At 41.7% G+C, this 19,364-nt stretch overlaps 2 protein-coding genes across 4 annotated transcripts; both read right to left on the bottom strand.

Moving 5' to 3' along the window:
* Positions 1–1,109: 1,109 nt before the first annotated feature.
* LOC108695583 (gastrula zinc finger protein XlCGF26.1-like) lies at positions 1,110–5,115 on the bottom strand. Its single transcript, XM_041568160.1, has 2 exons — positions 4,836–5,115; positions 1,110–3,673 (listed from the first exon to the last, which is right to left on the bottom strand). Exon 2 carries the CDS (start codon positions 3,525–3,527, stop codon positions 1,746–1,748), a length of 1,782 nt encoding a protein of 593 aa, XP_041424094.1. The 5' UTR covers positions 3,528–3,673; positions 4,836–5,115; the 3' UTR covers positions 1,110–1,745.
* A 1,233-nt stretch (positions 5,116–6,348) lies between these two features.
* Positions 6,349–17,770, bottom strand: LOC108719646 (gastrula zinc finger protein XlCGF8.2DB). Of its 3 annotated transcripts, none has more exons than XM_041568199.1 (2): positions 17,749–17,770; positions 6,349–7,663 (listed from the first exon to the last, which is right to left on the bottom strand). In XM_041568199.1, the coding sequence occupies exon 2, from the start codon at positions 7,512–7,514 to the stop codon at positions 6,375–6,377; it is 1,140 nt and encodes a 379-aa protein (XP_041424133.1). In that variant the 5' UTR covers positions 7,515–7,663; positions 17,749–17,770; the 3' UTR covers positions 6,349–6,374. The 3 variants fall into 3 exon arrangements, with proteins under 3 accessions (XP_041424133.1, XP_041424131.1, XP_041424132.1); XM_041568197.1 differs by lacking the exon at positions 17,749–17,770 and adding an exon at positions 12,553–13,038; XM_041568198.1 differs by lacking the exon at positions 17,749–17,770 and adding an exon at positions 10,629–11,432.
* Between the last annotated feature and the right edge of the window lie 1,594 nt (positions 17,771–19,364).

Here is a 19,364-nt window from a genome sequence, read left to right as displayed (position 1 = left end):
CATCCAGGATGTGGCACTTGCAACAGGATCTTGACTAACTGGCAATCTGGGCAGCTAAGTGGCAAATGAGATTCAATGTTGATAAATGTAAAGTGCTGCACCTGGGATGTAACAATATCCACTTATACCCTTAATGGGACTGCACTAGGCAAATCCATAATGGAGACGGAGCTTGGAGTCCTTGTAGATAATAAACTTGTCTGTAGCAAGTAATGCCAGTCAGCAGCATCAAGGGCAAATAAGGTCTTGAGTTGTATTAAATGGGGCAGAGAGTCACGGGAGGAGGGGGTCCCACTGTATAGAGCACTGGTAAGGCCCCATCTAGAATATGCCCTACAGTTTTGGTCTCCATCACTCAAACAGGACATTATTGTATTAGAGAGGGGACAGAGAAGGGCAACTAAGCTGGTAAAGGGAAAATCTTAGCTATGAGGAAAGACTGGCCAAATTGGGGATGTTCACTCTGGAGAAGAGGCGCTTAAGAGGTGATATGATAACTATGTATAAATATATAAGGGGATCATATAATAATCTCTCTAATGATTTATTTACCAGTAGGTCTTTCCAGCTGACACAATGTCACCCATTCCCATTAGAAGAAAAGAGGTTAGTAGGGATGCACCGAATCCAGGATTCCGTTCGGGATTCGGCCAGGATTTGGCCTTTTTCAGCAGGATTCGGATTCGGCCGAATCCTTCTGCCCAGCCGAACCGAATCTGAATTGGCATATGTAAATTAAGGGGCAGGGAGGAAAATCACGTGACTTTTAGTCACAAAAAAAGGAAGTAAAAAATGTTTTCCCCTTCCCACCCTAATTTGCATATGCAAATTTGGGTTCGGTTCGGCCGAATTTCTCTCAAAGGATTCGGGGGTTCGTCCAAATCCAAAATAGTGGATTTGGTGCATCCCTACTCAATAGTGATATTTACTCCTTTTTTCTGGTCATGTCTACTTCCGATGACGTCACTTCTGGTTTACAATGACAGCACTTCCTGTTTTACTCCTTTTTTTCTGATCACGTCTACAACCGATGATGTCACTTCCGGTTTACAATGACAGCACTTCCTGATTCTTGATGGTCAGCGGGCCGTGGATCCGGGTTGTGGATAAGGTACTTGCGGGTCGGGTAGCGGTTCCAAACGGGTAAGAATGCGGGTTGTGGGTCCGGGTTGTGGATTACAGGTTGTGTGGTACGGGTCAAAAAATGGACCTGCGCAGGACTCTAATGTAGATGATGATGAAGATGTTAACTTTTTTACATCTTCTCCACACTAACCATGTCAATTCCTATATTCTTTGGACTTCCCAAGATACTGTTAACCCTTGAGTTTCCCACACCCTGATCCCCTAGTCACAGTCACAGACTTGCAGTATAGGACGTATACACCCCTTAGAGGCCCACATTCTAAGTGGCCCCATTTATTAGCCCATTATCACCTGGGACCCTGGCTGGAGGGCCTGGCCAACAAATAGCTTAGGACCTTAGTCAGGAAAAAATGGCCCATGAACTCATGGCCACACCTCTAAGTGGCCCCAATAATGCTCCAATATACATAACAACTTGCCCAGGATTTGCCATGGAAGCTTCAAAGGGGAAATTAGTTTAACAATTAAACAAATTTATGCCACATTCTGTGCAGGTGAAAGGTTTCTCTCCTGTGTGGATAATCTGGTTTAGGCAAAAAGAGTTGTTTTAGTGAATTTGTTCACATATGCGCAATTTGAAAATGTTTTTCTCATGTGGATTACATAATAGAATTGCAGGTTGTCACATTCTGTACATGGGAAAGTTTCAGTTTAATGTGAATTATCTGGTGTCTGCTAAGGCTTCTCTTTGTGGAGTAATATTTGCCACATTCTGTGCATGTGAAAGGTTTCTCCCCTGTGTGAGTAATAGAATGCTGCTGTAGGCTGCACTTTGTGGGGAATGATTTGCCACATTCTGTACATGGAAAAGTTGCCCCTTTTATGTGAATTTTCTGGTGTCTGCTAAGGTATTTCTTTTTAGAGAAACATTTGTCACATTCTGTGCACGTGAATGGTTTCTCCCCTGTGTGGGCCATAGAATGCTGCTGGAGACTGGCCTTTGTAAAGAAAGATTTGCCACATTCTGTACATGGGAAAGTTTCCTTTTTTATGTGAATTCTCTGGTGTCTGTTAAAGTTCTTCTTTATAGAAAAACATTTGCCACATTCTGTGCACGTGAAAGGTTTCTCCCCTGTGTGGGTAACGTAATGCTGCTGAAAATAGGACTTTGATAAAAAATGTTTGCCACATTCTGTACATGGGAAAGTTTCCCTTTTTAAGTGAATTCTTCGGTGTATGGTAAGGCATGTCTTCGATAAGAAATGTTTGCCGCATTCTGTACATGACAATGTTTCCCTTTTAAAGTGAATTCTCCGGTGTGTGGCAAGGTAGGTCTTTGTAGAGAAATGTTTGCCGCATTCTGTACATGGGAACGTTTCACTCGTGTGAATTTCCTTGTGTTTGGTAAGGTATCTGAATTTAGAGAACTGTTTGCCACATTCTGTACATGAGAAAAGAAAGGAGTGAGTCATATTCTTACATTCTGCGCATATGAATGGTTTCTCCCCAGTGTGAGCTGTGTGGGGGTAGAGGAGGTGCCTTTTATTAGAAAAGATTTTCCCACATATTGAACAGGTAAACGTTTTCTCTTCTGCGTGAAGTTGTATGTGTCGCTCAAGGGTTTCCTTACGAGACAATTGTTTCCCACATTCTGTACATGTATAAGGTTTCTGCTCAGTGTGAATTCTCTGGTGTCTCTTAAGCTGTGGCTCTGACATGAAACTTTTCCCACATTCGGTGCACATATAAGGTCTCTCCCCGGTGTGAATTCTCTGGTGAACTGTAAGGGTTCCCAGTAGAGTGAAACGTCGGTTACATTCTGTGCACTTGAAAGGTTTGTCTCTTGTGTGAATTCTCATGTGGCATTTAAGCAAATAATTTCCCTTGAAACCTTTCCCACATTTTGTACACTTGAATGGTTTCTCCCCTGTGTGAGTTCTCAGCTGTTTATTGAAGTTGGTTTTTGTTGTATTTTTTTCCCCATGTTTCTCCCCTGTGTGAATTCTTTTGTGTTGTCTAAGGGTACTGCTGAACCTGAAATATTTCCCACATTCTGTGCACTCAAATGGTTTCTCCCCTGTGTGAATTCTCTGGTGTTTTCTAAGGGTACTGTTTTCTCTGAAACATTTCCCACATTCTGTGCACTTGCATGGTTTCTCTCCTGTGTGAATTCTCAAGTGATAATTGAGGACGGTTTTCACTGTAAATTTTCTCCCACATTCTGCACATTGGTAGGGTTTCTCCCCTGTGTGAATTCTCTGGTGTTGTCTAAGGGTACTGCTTAACCTGAAACATTTGCCACATTCTGAGCAATCGTATGGTTTCTCTCCTGTGTGAAGTGTGACATGATTTTGAAGGTCACCATTTTTTGCAAATGTTTTCCCACATTCTGAGCATTGAGGGATTGAGGGAAGATCCTTCTGGGAGTTGGGAATGTTCATTGTAATGATGGTGATTCTGAGTCTGATACAGATGTTTCTTTCCAATGTGAGGATTTGCTGGTGTTGGAGAAGTTGCACAGTCTAATGGTCTCTTGTCTTTATCCAAAGAATCACAATCATTGGCTTCTGGGGCTTCTCTACCTCTTCTTTATTTGATGCAAATAAATAGGAAAACAATTAATTTTGACTGTGATTCATTGTAAAAATGTCAATAAAGGAAAAAATTACGTCCAAGCCAACACTCGATAGGAAGAATCGAAAAATAACAAAAACATATATAGTGTAGGATTCTTAATTTTCGAGTTGCAATGCCAACCAATTGACTATATATATGTGTGAAGCTTGTAATTTATCACTGTATTTTAATTGCACGTATCATATGTGAGCTAAAGTCCACTGCTCACGTGTGAAAATACAAAAACAAAATAAAAAATTAGAAATGATAAATTAAGTGATTGTTATTTAGTGATTTTTTTGTTCTTCATAGTCTGTGATATAAAGTGCTCCGCTCCAAGTGACCTACCTAACTACTTATCATAACTATGAAAAAAGAAAACCACTACATAAAAAGTACCTTTCATTTATATATTATTTTTAAATTTTGTTTTAATTATTTTGAAACAAGAGCACCGGACTTTAGATCACATATGATATGTGCTATTTAAATGCAGTGATAAATTACAAGCATCACATATAAATTGTCAATTGGGTGGAATTGCAACTCACAAGGTAATTCTATAATCACGTTGGAAATGAAGAATCCTACACTATATATGTTTTTTATTTTCACACTGCTCCTATTGAGCTCTAGTCAGTCTACTTATCAAATTGCAAAAATGTGTATTATGAAATTTGTGCTTTGATTTTGTATTTCAGTTACCAGAGTATTTATTTTTAAATACAGTTTATCGGTAGAGTCATCACAATGAGCCCATGACTAAGTGGTATAAGGAGGAAACATGTAAGGCTGCCTCTGTAATGGGTACAGAATAAACGGACATTGATTTTACTTCTCTGCTCACTGAGTGTCTGCTCACAATATACACAACTGAATCTGCTCCCCCAGCTGAAGTCTCAGGCCACTGTACCTGCTCCTGTACAGCCTGTGTTGTCCCTTGTTCCCTCACTACAACTCCCAGCATGCCCAGAGAGCACACAGGGCCTGTAGCTGAGCAGAGCCATTTTGGTGCAGCATGTCTTTGGCTAAACACTATGGCTGATTAGAACATAATGGGGGGCATTAGATTGGATCAGTAGCACTGGCTCAGAGCTTTGTGCAGAGCAGCAGTGTGACATCCAATCATTTACCTCTCACTTCCCGATTCCCTGGGACTTCCTTTTCCACAGATTCTTCCCCCAATCCTCACATCAGCTTCCCAGGCTCCTAGTGTTCTTGTCACCAGTCAGTTTGGGGCCAATTCATCCCGGGGCCAGTGGCTAGAGTCTCTGCCAGGAGCACTGCCATTCACATGTGGCAGTTTATGACAAACAAAACTCACTGCCTGTTCTGTGTGTGTAACTGCCACAAAATGCTGCTCTGGCTCCTCCCCCAAAGGAGGCAGGAGCTTCATGGTCCTAGTGCTGCTTGGATTTTCCAGTATTCAAATAACTTGCTAATAACCCGGCAAAATATGGATTTAATTTGTCTGTGGCACAGGGGGTTGTGTGCTGGAATGAAGACATAATACAAAGGCTATTGTGATACTAAACTCTATAGTTAGTATAGATATGGGGATATATCATTTATGTGACAGTAGGGAGGGGTGTGTGTATGGGGTTGGACTTGATGGACTTTGGTCTTTTTTCAACCTGATTAAACTATGTAACTATGTACTATTGTTTACATAAATAAATAGTGGGAGGGGGTCAGCGGGGACACCTGCGGGCTCCTCGGTGAGGACGCCCGCCACGCTGTATTAATTCCTCAATGAGCGTTGATTAGGGCGCACGCTCGCCATGCATCTTCTCTATTTAAAGGCGCATGCACGCTGGCGTCATGACGTCAGCGCGCAATGGCGTCAAATTCAAACGCTTAAAAGGGAATTCAATGTGTAAATTCTTTGCCCGTGATAGGTTCTATTCTAGTGAGTTACTGGGTACTATTTCTGCCTGTTACCTGTTGTGACCCCAGCCTGTTTCTGACTATCCTGACTTCTGTAATCCTGACCCTGCCTGGTAATCGACTATTCTATATCCGTATCCCTCCTGATTGATCTCCTGGTTTGATCCTTGCCTGTCTGACTCCGCTTGTACTCTGCCTGCCCTGACCCGGTCTGATTTGACTACGCTTTCTGCCTGCGCCTTGTACTGTGATCTCCTGCCCAAAAGACTTTTGCTTTAATGTCATACTCCTTTGCTCGTTCAGAACCCTTCACTTGGCATCTCTCTTAATAAGACCTGGTGGCATCCGATTAGCCGAGGGCTCCTCCTGAGTTGAAAGGTGGTTGTTAAAGGCAGAAGGCAAGAGCCCTGAACAGGGTGCTTAGCATTGGTTCTAGATTTAGGGTGCCAACCGTGACACCTTGGTTGATAAAACAAGAAAACAAGTAAAGAAGAAAAGGCTCAGCAGTTTTACACTCAATGTTTATTAAAAAAGTGGATATTATGGGCTGACAGTGTTTATTAAATACCAGAATGTTCCATTACTACTTACTAAATGTCATCATCCCACTCCCCACACAAGTTCTTTTTGTCAACAGCCGCTTGGAGTTTCCCCAATGTATTTCCAGGGAAGTGGTAAAACAAATCTTGGTTAAGACTTATATCCCCCAGGGGCAACATCCTAGGTGGCCCCAGTGATTAGACCATTTGTCACCAGGGTTCCTGGCCAACAAATAGCCTGGACCCTTAGTCATAAAAAAATGGCCCATGCCCCCATGTATCAAAGCAGCCTTCTTTCCTAAATGTGTCCCCATATTCTGTGCATGTAAAAGGTTTCTCCCCTGAGTGAATTCTTTGATGTTTTCTAAGGGTACTGCTTTCCCTGAAACTTTTCCCACATTCTGTGCACTCAAATGGTTTCTCCCCTGTGTGAATTCTAATGTGAGAATGAAGGATGTCTTTTCTTGCAAATCTTTTCCCGCATTCTGTGCACTCAAAAGGTTTCTCCCCTGTGTGAATTATCTGGTGTATTCTAAAGGTCCTGCTTTCCCTGAAGCATTTCCCACATTCTGTGCACTTGAATGGTTTCTCTCCTGTGTGAATTCTAAGGTGAGTATGAAGGCCGTCTTTTCTTGCAAACCTTTTCCCACATTCTGTGCACTCAAATGGTTTTTCCGCTGTGTGAGTTCTCAAGTGAAAATGAAGGTGGGATTCTGTTATAAATTTATTCCCACATTCCGTACATGGGTAGGGTTTCTCCCCTGTGTGGATTCTCTGATGTTTTTTAAGGTCACTGCTGCAGCTGAAACGTTTGCCACATTCTTGGCACATGAATGGTTTCTCTCCTGTGTGAGTTCTCAGATGACTACAAAGGTTCACTTTTGTTGCAAATTTTTTTCCACATTCTGTGCATGTAAATGGTTTCTCCTCTGTGTGAATTCTCAGGTGAGTGTGAAGACTGTCTTTCCTTGCAAATCTTTTCCCACATACTGTGCACTCAAATGGTTTCTCCCCTGTGTGAATTATTTGGTGTTTTCTAAAGGTACCTCTATCCCTGAAACTTTTCCCACATGCTGTGCACTCAAATGGTTTCTTTCCTGTGTGAATTCTTAGGTGAGTATTAAGACTGTCATTTCTTGCAAAGCTTTTCCCACATTCTGTGCAGGTAAATGGTTTCTCCCCTGTGTGGATTCTCTGGTGTTTTTTAAGGGCACTGCTGCAGCTGAAACTGTTTCCACATTCTGTGCATGTAAATGGTTTCTCTCCTGTGTCAGTTCTCATATGATTTTGAAGGTGACTTTTGTCTGTAATTTTTTTCCCACATTCTGAGAATTTGGATTGTTCGCTTACTGAGGGGAGTTCATCCTGGGAGTTGGGAATGTTCATTGTACTAAAGCTTTTTCTGAGTCTGATACAGATGTTTCTTTCCAATGTGAGGATTTGCTGGTGTTGGAGAAGTTTCACAGTCTAATGGTCTCTTGTCTTTATCCAAAGAGAATAATTCGCTTCTGGGGCTTCTTCTTTCATTTATTCAACTTTGTAAAGGGAAAAAAACAGTTTAGAATATTATTCATTGTAAAAATATATGTTATAACATTTGTGTTTTGGTTTTATATATCTGTCAACCAAGGTTTTTTATAATAGTTTGGCACTGTCATCAAAATATTATGGTGACAATGTATAAAATAGTATATAGTTATTTCTCCTTTCTTTATAAAAGAAAGCAGCAGTCCTGTCCTGCTTTATGGCAGCTGAGATTCTAGCTATCTGTATAACAGAACATTCTGTCCCAGTGGCTGCACAGATCCTATCTGATCCCCATTGTAAGCAGCAGTCCTGTCCTGCTTTATGGCAGCTGAGATTCTAGCTATCTGTATAACAGAACATTCTGTCCCAGTGGCTGCACAGATCCTATCTGATCCCCATTGTAAGCAGCAGTCCTGTCCTGCTTTATGGCAGCTGAGATTCTAGCTATCTGTATAACAGAACATTCTGTCCCAGTGGCTGCACAGATCCTATCTGATCCCCATTGTAAGCAGCAGTCCTGCCCTGCTTTATGGCAGCTGAGATTCTAGCTATCTGTATAACAGAACATTCTGTCCCAGTGGCTGCACAGATCCTATCTGATCCCCATTGTAAGCAGCAGTCCTGTCCTGCTTTATGGCAGCTGAGATTCTAGCTATCTGTATAACAGAACATTCTGTCCCAGTGGCTGCACAGATCCTATCTGATCCCCATTGTAAGCAGCAGTCCTGTCCTGCTTTATGGCAGCTGAGATTCTAGCTATCTGTATAACAGAACATTCTGTCCCAGTGGCTGCACAGATCCTATCTGATCCCCATTGTAAGCAGCAGTCCTGTCCTGCTTTATGGCAGCTGAGATTCTAGCTATCTGTATATATATACAGTATATATATATATATATATAATAATATATATATATTACCAAATTCGAAACTGACGTGTACACTACCAGACCCACCAAGACATGTAGTTTCCCTTTTATACCAAATGCTCCAATTACCAACTAACTGGGAGTCAGTACCATTTATCAAGAGGTGGTCTGACGATCTAAATACTCAGTTTGAGGAGATGCAGATTGAACAAATACTCTCTAAAATGCTCAAAAGCTCGAGATGCTGCCGAATACAAGAATTCAATGATAAAATACTCACAAGGTGGTACTATACGCCTTCCAAGTTACAACACATATACAAAACTTCAAATGGGATGTGTAACAGGGAAAAAGTCACTTTATACCACATTTTCTGGACGTATGACCTCATACGAACTTTCTGGGAAGAGTTATGCTCACTGTCTAGTGAAATTCTCAGAACCCCCATTCCAGCTGACCCCCGGCAAGTGCTGTTATTCCACAATCCACGGGCAGTAGGAATGTTCAACTCTAGCCTAGAGCCACAATTACTAAATGCGGCAAAACTTTTAATTCCACTTCACTGGATAACCACTTGTACCCCTACCATAAAAGACTGGTTCAATAAAATTACGGAAATTTGCAAATTCGAGGACATATCCTCCAGCCCTGATCAGTTCATACGTTTTACTCCTATCTGGATTAGCGAGTTCACTGACACCCTGCTGTACCCCCCTAATTCCTTTCTATTTTACCCATCCCCACCCCTACTGAGTTCCCTACAGTATTCTAGCCCCTTAGGTAGAGGTTAGAGGTTAATTTACAGATACAGCTCTGGTAGCTGACAAAGTTTCATGAAACATGTCACAATTTCATGTTATATGGAACTGAAAATGCGTCTAGGACTTTGTATTGTTGACAGTTTACAATAAAGCTTTTTTGAAAAAAAAAAAAAAAAAAACCCAACAAAGAACCGTTTAATGAAATGTCCAGTGGAGGGAAAAAGTCATTTGAATCATAAATGGATTTTGTGTTGAATGAAGGTGGGAGGGAATCAGATGATAATTTTGAAAATAATTTGTCTGCAACAATAAACAATTAAACAATAAGGAATGCGGAGTCTCTGAAAGGAATGTAAATGAGGTGGAGGGGGAGGGGGGAAAGCAACCTGCTGAGAATGAAGCAGCTACAACAGGGGTCCACAACCTTTTTCACCAGTGAGCAACATTCAGATGTAAAAAGAGTTGGGGAGCAACACAAGCATGAAAAATGTTCCTGGGTGGTGCCAAATAAGGGCTGTGATTGGCTATTGGTAGCCCCTATGTGGAATGGCAGCCTACAAGTGGGTCTGTTGGGCAGTACACCTGGTTTTTATGAAAACAAAACTTGCCTCCAAGCCTAGAATTCAAAAATCAGCACCTGCTTTGAGGCACTGAGAGTAACAGCTAAGGGGTTGGGGATCACCGAGCTACTGGTTTACTGGAGGAAAAAGTAGAGCAATTTGCTCAGAATGGTTTTGATCCTGGACAAGGAAAACAGGATAGTAGGTCTTTCTGGGAGACAAGAACATTTTTTGCAAGGCAGGAGAAACCATTTCATGATGGGCTTACTTTCGAGCCAAGTCATTTGGGCTAATGATTTCAACTGGACCATAAATCCAGGAGATAGAACTGGAAGATATAATAAGTATGAAGGAGCTTTCTTGTTAGGTATAATTAAGCAGGCAGGTTATATTGATGTAGCTACTTGGGGAGGGAGGAAAGCGGTACATACATACTTTTGCTCCAATAGAAGTAGTTATATTGATATGATCTTTGTAAAGGAAGGGGAGGTCTTCTCTGATGTGAAGGAATCATCAGTAGATTTCTCTGATCATTTAATGGTATATTTTAGTCTGGGAATATCAGATTTTCCCAATAGAGGGAATGGGCTGTGGAGGCTGGGAATTGGGTCTATTAAAGAAGCGGCAGAGGACGACTCATTTAAGGTGTTTTAAGAAGCCTTGTGGTCAAAATTCTTTTTTTTTTTTTGATTCTGTGATAACTGGTGGGAGGGAGCAAAAAAGAAATTCAAACTTTCATCACAAAACAATCTGTTAAACGTGAAGGATTAAGATCAAAAACATACCAGTCTCTGAGGAAGAAGAACCTTAATTTCGGCTGGGGTGGTGGGGGAGAAAATTGCCCGGTTGAAATATCTGATTAGACAACATCAGTACAGTCTCAAGGACTCTATGATTCTGGTGAGAGATTTTGGGGCATAAAATTCCCCTGATCCTTTCAAGAATTTTAAGAAAAATCAGGTGACTGGTCTTATTGACTCCGAGGGAGTTGCAGAAATCCAGGGAGGGAATCCTCGGGGTTGTAAGGTCGTACTATACTGGTCTGTTCAGAAGTAAAACTTTGGAGAGAGAAAGGACTGAAATCTTCTTAAAGGCGACCCCAGGACCTGATACAGTAAATTTGGACTTTTCCCCATTGACAGCAAATATTGAGGAAGAAGAGGTGGCGGGTGCGATTGATAAAATACATAACGAGAAAGCTCCAGGGACTGATGGGCTAACGGCAGAATTTTATAAAACCTTTAAATCGCTGTCCCGGTGTTAGTTAAGATCTTTAATGAATGTTTGGAGGGGGGTATGCCTGAGTCAATTAGGTTTTCTTCTTTCATTTTACTCTCGAAGGGGAAGGATGATGAGAAGGTTGAGAACTGGAGGCCAATTGCCCTTCTCAATTCCTCTTGTGAGGATTCTTTTTCATGTTTGATTTTGTTTTCTGGCACTTTATTATCGTCCTGTCAGTTCTGCACAGTGAAAGGGCAGAGCATCTCTGGGGCAATCCTTAGTTTAAAGGGCACCAATCATGACCAAAATCATTTCCTAAGTAAATACACTATGTGAAAGTTCAAGAAATCTGATTTTTAAAACAGTTAGAATTGTTTGTTTAATGTAAATGATCAGCTCACTATTCCTTCTGCAAGATCTCCCCTATCTCCACTGCAGTTCTAGCTGAGGCAGCCATCTTGGATTTCACTGGCTCCTCCTACCTATATCTTCCCAGCCAACTGCAGCTCTGAAATCTCGCACATGCTCAGTTGAAATTCCTTGTTGCTTATCAACCCTTCTAAGCTATTTTCAAATCAGCCAAACCTGTGTGTTGTGCTGCTGTTCAGTAGTGCTGCCCCCTGCTGGAAGTTAGTGTTTGCCCTTCATTTGCATAATGACACCACCAGCAGGGGACAAGAGAGGGAAATCTCCTGATACTTCTAGTGGAGGAGTTTACTAAAACAAGGCATTCTGGGTAGAATACTCAAAGCAGTGTTACAATCTGAGCATGCTCCTGAAATTTGCATATTATAGTCTCTGTTATAGTCACAGTATGGCCTCCCTCAGTGAAAGAACCCATTTGACAAAGTAAGGGATTTTTTTAAAACCTGCAGTTTTTTCAAAAAACTATATATGTAGTTTAATTAAACGTATTTATGTTGTACTGGTCAGATTGTTAATATGTGTTTGATTTTGGCTGTGATAGGTGCCCTTTAAGGGAAGCCTTGGAGTTATGCGGGCAGTATGGCACTCAGATCATTTTGTTTTTCAAAGAAACATCGGGCGACTTGAGAAAACGAAGCACTCTGAGTGCCATCCTGCCGGCGATTTCAATTCTAGCTGGCGGGGAGGCAGTTTGGGGAGAGTAGTTGCCCTAAAGAAGAGGAGATGTGTCATCCGGCAACTAATCTCCCCGAATCGCAGCGTGTCTCTGTTCTTAAGGGAACTGCGAATTGTCAGGTGAGATATATATAAAGCCAATGAGAAAACATTGCACATTCTCCAGATTCCTTATGTAGAGCCTGTGTTGTCCCTTGTTCCCTCACTACAACTCCCAGCATGCCCAGAGAGCACACAGGGCCTGTAGCTGAGCAGAGCCATTTTGGTGCAGCATGTCTTTGGCTAAACACTATGGCTGATTAGAACATAATGGGGGGCATTAGATTGGATCAGTAGCACTGGCTCAGAGCTTTGTGCAGAGCAGCAGTGTGACATCCAATCATTTACCTCTCACTTCCCGATTCCCTGGGACTTCCTTTTCCACAGATTCTTCCCCCAATCCTCACATCAGCTTCCCAGGCTCCTAGTGTTCTTGTCACCAGTCAGTTTGGGGCCAATTCATCCCGGGGCCAGTGGCTAGAGTCTCTGCCAGGAGCACTGCCATTCACATGTGGCAGTTTATGACAAACAAAGCTGAACTCACTGCCTGTTCTGTGTGTGTAACTGCCAGAAAATTCTGCTCTGGCCCCTCCCCCCATGCAGGCAGGAGCTTCATGGTCCTAGTGCTGCTTGGATTTCCCAGTATTCAAATAACTTGCTAACAACCCGGCAAAATACGGATTTAATGTGTCTGTGGCACAGGGGGTTGTGTGCTGGAATATTTCAGTTGGTAACAAAGTACCAGAATGCACCTCTGCTGTATTCATTCACCTAAATGGAACCAATTCAGCCCATATATTTTGTATGGATAAATCAGCTGAAAATGGCCAATAGCAGCGCTGAAATCTAGCGAGCCCAGAGCCAGGCCAAGTAGTATTGCCCCCCTTTATATGGCAGGGGAGAAACACTGTGTCACTGTCCTTAATTGCACTCAGACTTGTAGCAGAATTATGGGGGAGCGGAGGAGATGGGGGAGTCTACTGACGGCAGGAATATCACAAGATTTGGAGCAGAGACAGTCGTGTAACCTGGGAGCTAAATATTATATATATATATATGTATCACACAGGGATGGTGGGTGACTGGGATGGTGGGTTCACTGACAAAGGAGATTGGAGACCCAGAAATGACTGTATTCTGTATCCAGGGCCGCTCTGGCCATGAGGCAAGGTGAGAATCTTGCCTCAGGCGGCACGGAGCGGCCAGTTACCAAGGGTGGCAAAAAGCCGCCTTTGGTAACTTTAGCGATGTGGCACTAGCGATGTGGCCCCACCTCCACTAGCTCCAACGCTGGAAGTTAGAAGAGCGGAGCAGGAGGAAGGGCGGCATTGGGGCTGAAACGTGACTGTCTGTATCTTCACAGATTCCTCCACATGGAAACAGCACAATGAGAGTCTCCACTGCACCTGGCACTCACTTTTGGGTATATACCTGCCCCTGTACTTCACAACTCTCTGATTATTATATAGAACAATCACTATACCAGACTAGCATCCCAGTCTCCTCCCACTATACCCAGGGCTACAACATTCTGATGTCCTTCAAAAGTAATTAACTTTATACAACTTAAAACAACTTATACAAATACATAACACTTTCCCCTCTATTATTCTTCAAAACCTGGATATATATATAAAATACAAATGTAGCAACTTTTAACAGTTCAGATTCTGCTTCTGGATTACTGAGCTACCAGACTGAAATGTCAGAGAACATTAGACTTTAGACTTGCTCAACAGAAGGCCTTCATGCAGATGTACCTGAAGTCCATTCTTTAAAGTTTCATGAAAATGTTCCACACCTCCATTGGCCTGTGGATGGTATGGGGGTGTTCAAAGTCCCCACCGTGAAAATTATCCTTCTAAGGTTATGATGATAACTATTGAGGTAATGACCCCTGTTGTAGCTACTTCTGGAGTATAAATCGTACACAACAACCAGTTACCTCTGGTGTTGTGATGCTTTGGTTATTTTTCTAAATGTATCCAACTGATTTGTATCCCATGGGACTTGTGGAAAGGCTTAACTTGTAGTAGAGCAGCCATGTTCTTCAATTTGTAAGTAAGCATGGCTCACAGTTTCAAATGAAGGTTACAATTTGATTATGTAGGCCAGGCCACCATACTGCTTCTCTGAAAAGATGTTTTGTTCTTACCATACCCAAATGTCCTTCATGGGCCATCTAGAAGACTTCTGTCCTCAGTGCAGTTGGAATTACTGCCCTGTGCTCCTGTACTAAACAAACATCTTTCTAATGTGACAGATAAGTTCTCAGTTAGCAGTTTGGCTAAAGGTGTCCCGGTAAAACAGACGGCAATTGTCAATGTAAATACATTAGTATTTCTTGAATCACTGGGTCATTCTGAGATGAGGTCACTAAGGGGCCGATTCACTAACTTCGAGTGAAGGATTCGAAGTTAAAAAACTTCGAATTTCGAAGGTTTTTTTGGGCTACTTCGACCATCGAATGGGCTACTTCGACCTTCGACTACGAATCGAAGGATTCGAACTAAAAATCGTTCGACTATTCGATAGTCGAAGTACTGTCTCTTTAAAAAAATCTTCGACCCCCTAGTTCGCCATCTAAAAGCTACCGAAGTCAATGTTAGCCTATGGGGAAGGTCCCCATATGCTTGGCTAACTTTTTTTGATCGAAGGAATTATCCTTCGACCGTTCGATCGAACTATCTGCGCTAAATCCTTCGACTTTGATATTCGAAGGATTTTAATTCCTAGTTGAATATCGAGGGTTAATTAACCCTCGATATTCGACCCTTAGTGAATCGGCCCCTAAGTGTCATGTTGTAACTATAAAGACTAATGAATTGATATCATCAATGTGTCTTCTTCCTCCTGTGCAGTCTATGTCTCCTCACATTCAAAGACCACACAGGACAGGTAATCTGCAACTTGATTAAAGTTTCCTGGTCTATATCGAACTTCAAAGTTGTATTGATATAACCTGTCTGACCATCTGAGAATATGAAGAGGGCATTGGCCTGAGCTTGATGTAGACACTAAGGAAATTAGGGCTTGGTGATCAGTTCTCAGGGTAAACTTCCTGCCATAAAGGAAATGATGTCACTCTTCACAAGCCCATATATAGGCCAGTGAATCCTGCTCTCCTGCTGTGCATTTTGGCTTGGCTGGAGTGAGAGCTGGAGAAGCAAAAGCAGCGGGGTGTTCCACTTCATGCTGAATCTTGTGATAAGACTGCACCTATGGCAACAACTTAAATATCACAAGATAAAAACATAGGTGCATTTAGTGAAAATGTGTGAAAGTGATACAAAGTCTCATTAAAAAGACTGCTTGGGAACAAGCTGGAATCAAACCCATTGCATATCTTTTTAAGGAAGGCAAGTAACGGTGTTTTGCTTTTGTTAGATACATAAACAGTATCTGAATCCCAGAAAAGTGTTCTGTCTTTTGGCTCAGGTAATTGATGTATGGCCCCAGGACTGGATTGTGAGGGTTTAATTCCCAGGCATGAGAGTCTGTGACCCACAAAGTCAACTTTAGTTTATGCAAACACATTGCCTTCATTTAAGGTGAGGATAGTCCATCAGCCTATGAAATACCTGGTCAAGGATTGGATTGTGTTCCTCCAGAGACTGTGCATGAATGAGTATGTCACCCAGATAAATTGTTACCCCAGGGATTCCTGCAAACACAGTGACCATGATTTTCGGGAAATAGCTTGGAGCAGAACACAGCCTAAATAGCATTCATTTGAAGCAGTAAAGTTATGTTTAATGAAAGCTGTGATGTTTCTGGCCCACCAAAGTTGCATGATCAGGGCCTGCATTCTAACCCAACCGCAACCCCTCTCCACCCCCCATCAGCACATTCCTACTTTTCTCTTCCTATGGCCATGATTGTGGTGTGGGAAGGTCAGGGAGTAGCTCAGGGCATCATGGGGAGTGGGTCCAACTGATATCCAACTGCAATATCTTCATTCATGGTTGGCCAGTAAAGGCATGTGCGTGCTCTCCTTTTAACTTTCTCTATTCCTACATGCCCTTCATGAAGCCTTGATAAAATCAATTTGATTATTGAGGAGGGAATAACAATTCTAGAGCCTCAGGGTAGGACACCATTGATTTCAGAGAATTCATGAAGATATTGTAGGTATGCACACCCGAGGCTGCATTATTTTTCTCAATGGCATGTTTGACTTTCATCAATATTTCATCTTGCTGTTGAGCCTTGGCTATTTGAGACCATAGTGCATGACTAACTCTTAAAGTGTCTTAACTAAGTTAACAGAAATGTCATCAGTAAAGGTATTTTCTGAAGTATTCCCAGACAGATACTCACATGATGGTGTGTCTACTACAAGTTCTGACCTGGCTTAAAGTGCAAAACAAAGTTGTATCTCTGAAGCCATAGTTATAACCTCTACATTCTAGGTGCGGCCTCACCTATGCCCTTTTGCACTATCCTGCTCTGGAGGCATAAGCCACTAACAGCCAAGAGTCATTCACTTTTTGAATAAAAACTGCTCCAAGGCCTTTCTGTGATGCATCAGTAGAAAATTTACCTGGCAATGAAGGATCAAAATGCTGTAGTACTGGGTTTGTGGTTAAGGGTTTTTTTTATGTCTTCCAACTCAAAATTTTGGTATTCATTCCATTCCCAGTCAGTATTTACTTTCAGTAAGTCTTATTGTGTTCTATGTGCTAATCCAGGTATAAATTTGCCCACACAGTTTATCATTCCCATTAAGCACTGTAGGTTTTCTTACATTGTGGAACAGGCATATCTTTGATTCTGGCTATTTTATCTTCATCTGGATGAAGACCCCTTTTCAGTAAAATATCCCTCTAGGTATTTTAAAGAGGACTGGCAAAAATTGCTTTCGGTCTATAAAGTTTTAAATTGTCTCTTTCAAGTACTTGTATAATGCTCCTGTACATCTTTACCCCACACAAGGATATTATCCATATACACTGCAGTTGCAGGAACACCTTCCATCATCTGGAGAATAGCGAGATGAAACACTTCTGGTGCTGAACAAAGCTCAATAGGTAACCGCTGAGGCAACTTGTTATTAAAAATGGACTTTGTGGGGGGTATTACCAAATGTACTGATTGGCTGACCTCACAAAGCTAGTTAGGGTGCTACATAGTTACATAGTTAAATTGGGTTGAAAAAAGACAAAGTCCATCAAGTTCAACCCCTCCAAATGAAAACCCAGCATCCATACACACACCCCTCCCTACTTTTAATTAAAATTCTATATACCCATACCTATATTAACTATAGAGTTTAGTATCACAATAGCCTTTAATATTATGTCTGTCCAAAAAATCATCCAAGCCATTCTTAAAGGCATTAACTGAATCAGCCATCACAACATCACCCGGCAGTGCATTCCACAACCTCACTGTCCTGACTGTGAAGAACCCTCTACGTTGCTTCAAATGAAAGTTCTTTTCTTCTAGTCTAAAGGGGTGGCCTCTGGTACGGTGATCCACTTTATGGGTAAAAAGGTCCCCTGCCATTTGTCTAACGTACAAAAATTCTTAATGAGACATTACCTTTGGGATGTTCCATTTAAACCTATTGGTCTATCACTGAGTCTGCCTGTGTCACTTGCCATGGACTGCTTGTGACATATAGTCACTGGCTACATTGATTTACTCTTTAGAGAGAATATGCTTTATTGTTTATTTAGAGATATGTTTTTGTTTTCATGGACACCTCAGTTCCATCTCTACTTTTTGTTTCCTTCAGACACTGCATCTTCCCCTATAGTATATGCACTATCTTATGTATTCTGTACCTGCTTATCTATTTTATACATTTTATATCTCTCCCTGAAGCTGTACTGGCCATTTGTACCCCATACATGACTAGCACTTGACTGTGTAATGTGAAGAGCACATGGGTTTGAGCTGAAACCCTACCTTATTTTCATTGTGTTTATAGTTAAAGATCAATTACTACTTAAGCCGGATGCTTTTCTTGCAATGTGCTTCATGTCTCTGTGCCCATAGGTGAGAATGCAGAGCACATGGCTTGGTGCTTAAAATTGACCTAATTTTTCACTACTTAGTTGTAGATCAACTACTACTTTGCTGAATGCTTTTCTGCCCATATAATAATGCACTTGGGTCATGTTGTGACAAGCACCACTGGAGATTGTTCTTCAGCACCCCAAATGTGTATTTTGTGACAGTATCCACATCTTCTGAGCCTTGGCATGGCTAGGGGTGACCATCGTACAGCACTATTACCTCTGGATGAAGACTTGCAGTTGCCCTGTGTCTGCCATATTTTTATGCATCCACACACCTACCTCTGCTCTCATTGGGCAATGGCTTTGTTGCACTAAATATGGCCATGACATGACAGCAGAGGATTGTCCATTCTCTGATACATACAGGCACTAGCTATGGGGTACAGTACACAATAGGATGGGGCTTCTATACAATAGTCAACTACAAGAGGTCCTCTGCACTCAACCCATTATCAATATATTTAAGACAGAGACATTTTGTGCATACTGCTACTGAAAAATGCCTTACCCTTTAAACAACACAGGGATTGTTTGTCCATATATTACAATATATTTAAGCTGGCCAACTACGTCAAAGTCATCCCATATCTGGCCAGTCCTACGCTTAATTTTCATCTGATTCATTAAGAACTCAATTGCTTAATTATACATTTTACAAAGGGACTAAGTTTTACCTGCAACTTACTTGCTGCTTTCAAAGTAAACCTCCCAAACTTGGCTGCCCTTTTATTAGACACCAGTGGGATCACCTGACTATAGCTGGGAGGGGTGGGAGCTACAACATGGAGCTGGTCACTGCTCTTGTATAACTATAACAAACAAGGGAAAGTTGTGCTCACCACTATTTTTTAAACCATTAGGCGGGGGTGCAATGAGGCTGTGACCACAAAATACATATAGTCAAATACAAGAGTCCTCTGCACTCAACTCATTATAAATATATTTAAGACAGAGACATTTTGTGCTACTGCTACTGAAAAATTACTTACCCTTTAAACAACACAGGGATTGTTTGTCCATATATTGCAATATATTTAAGCTGTCTAATAAAAGGGCAGCCAAGTTTGGGAGTTTTACTTTGAAAGCAGCAAGTAAGTTGCAGGTAAAACTTAGTCCCTGTGTAAAATGTATAAT

This window comes from Xenopus laevis, chromosome 6S, assembly GCF_017654675.1.
Source record: "Xenopus laevis strain J_2021 chromosome 6S, Xenopus_laevis_v10.1, whole genome shotgun sequence".
NCBI lineage: Eukaryota > Metazoa > Chordata > Amphibia > Anura > Pipidae > Xenopus > Xenopus laevis.
Note: the sequence above shows the minus strand (reverse complement) of the source record. Positions and strands in the feature narration are given on the sequence as shown.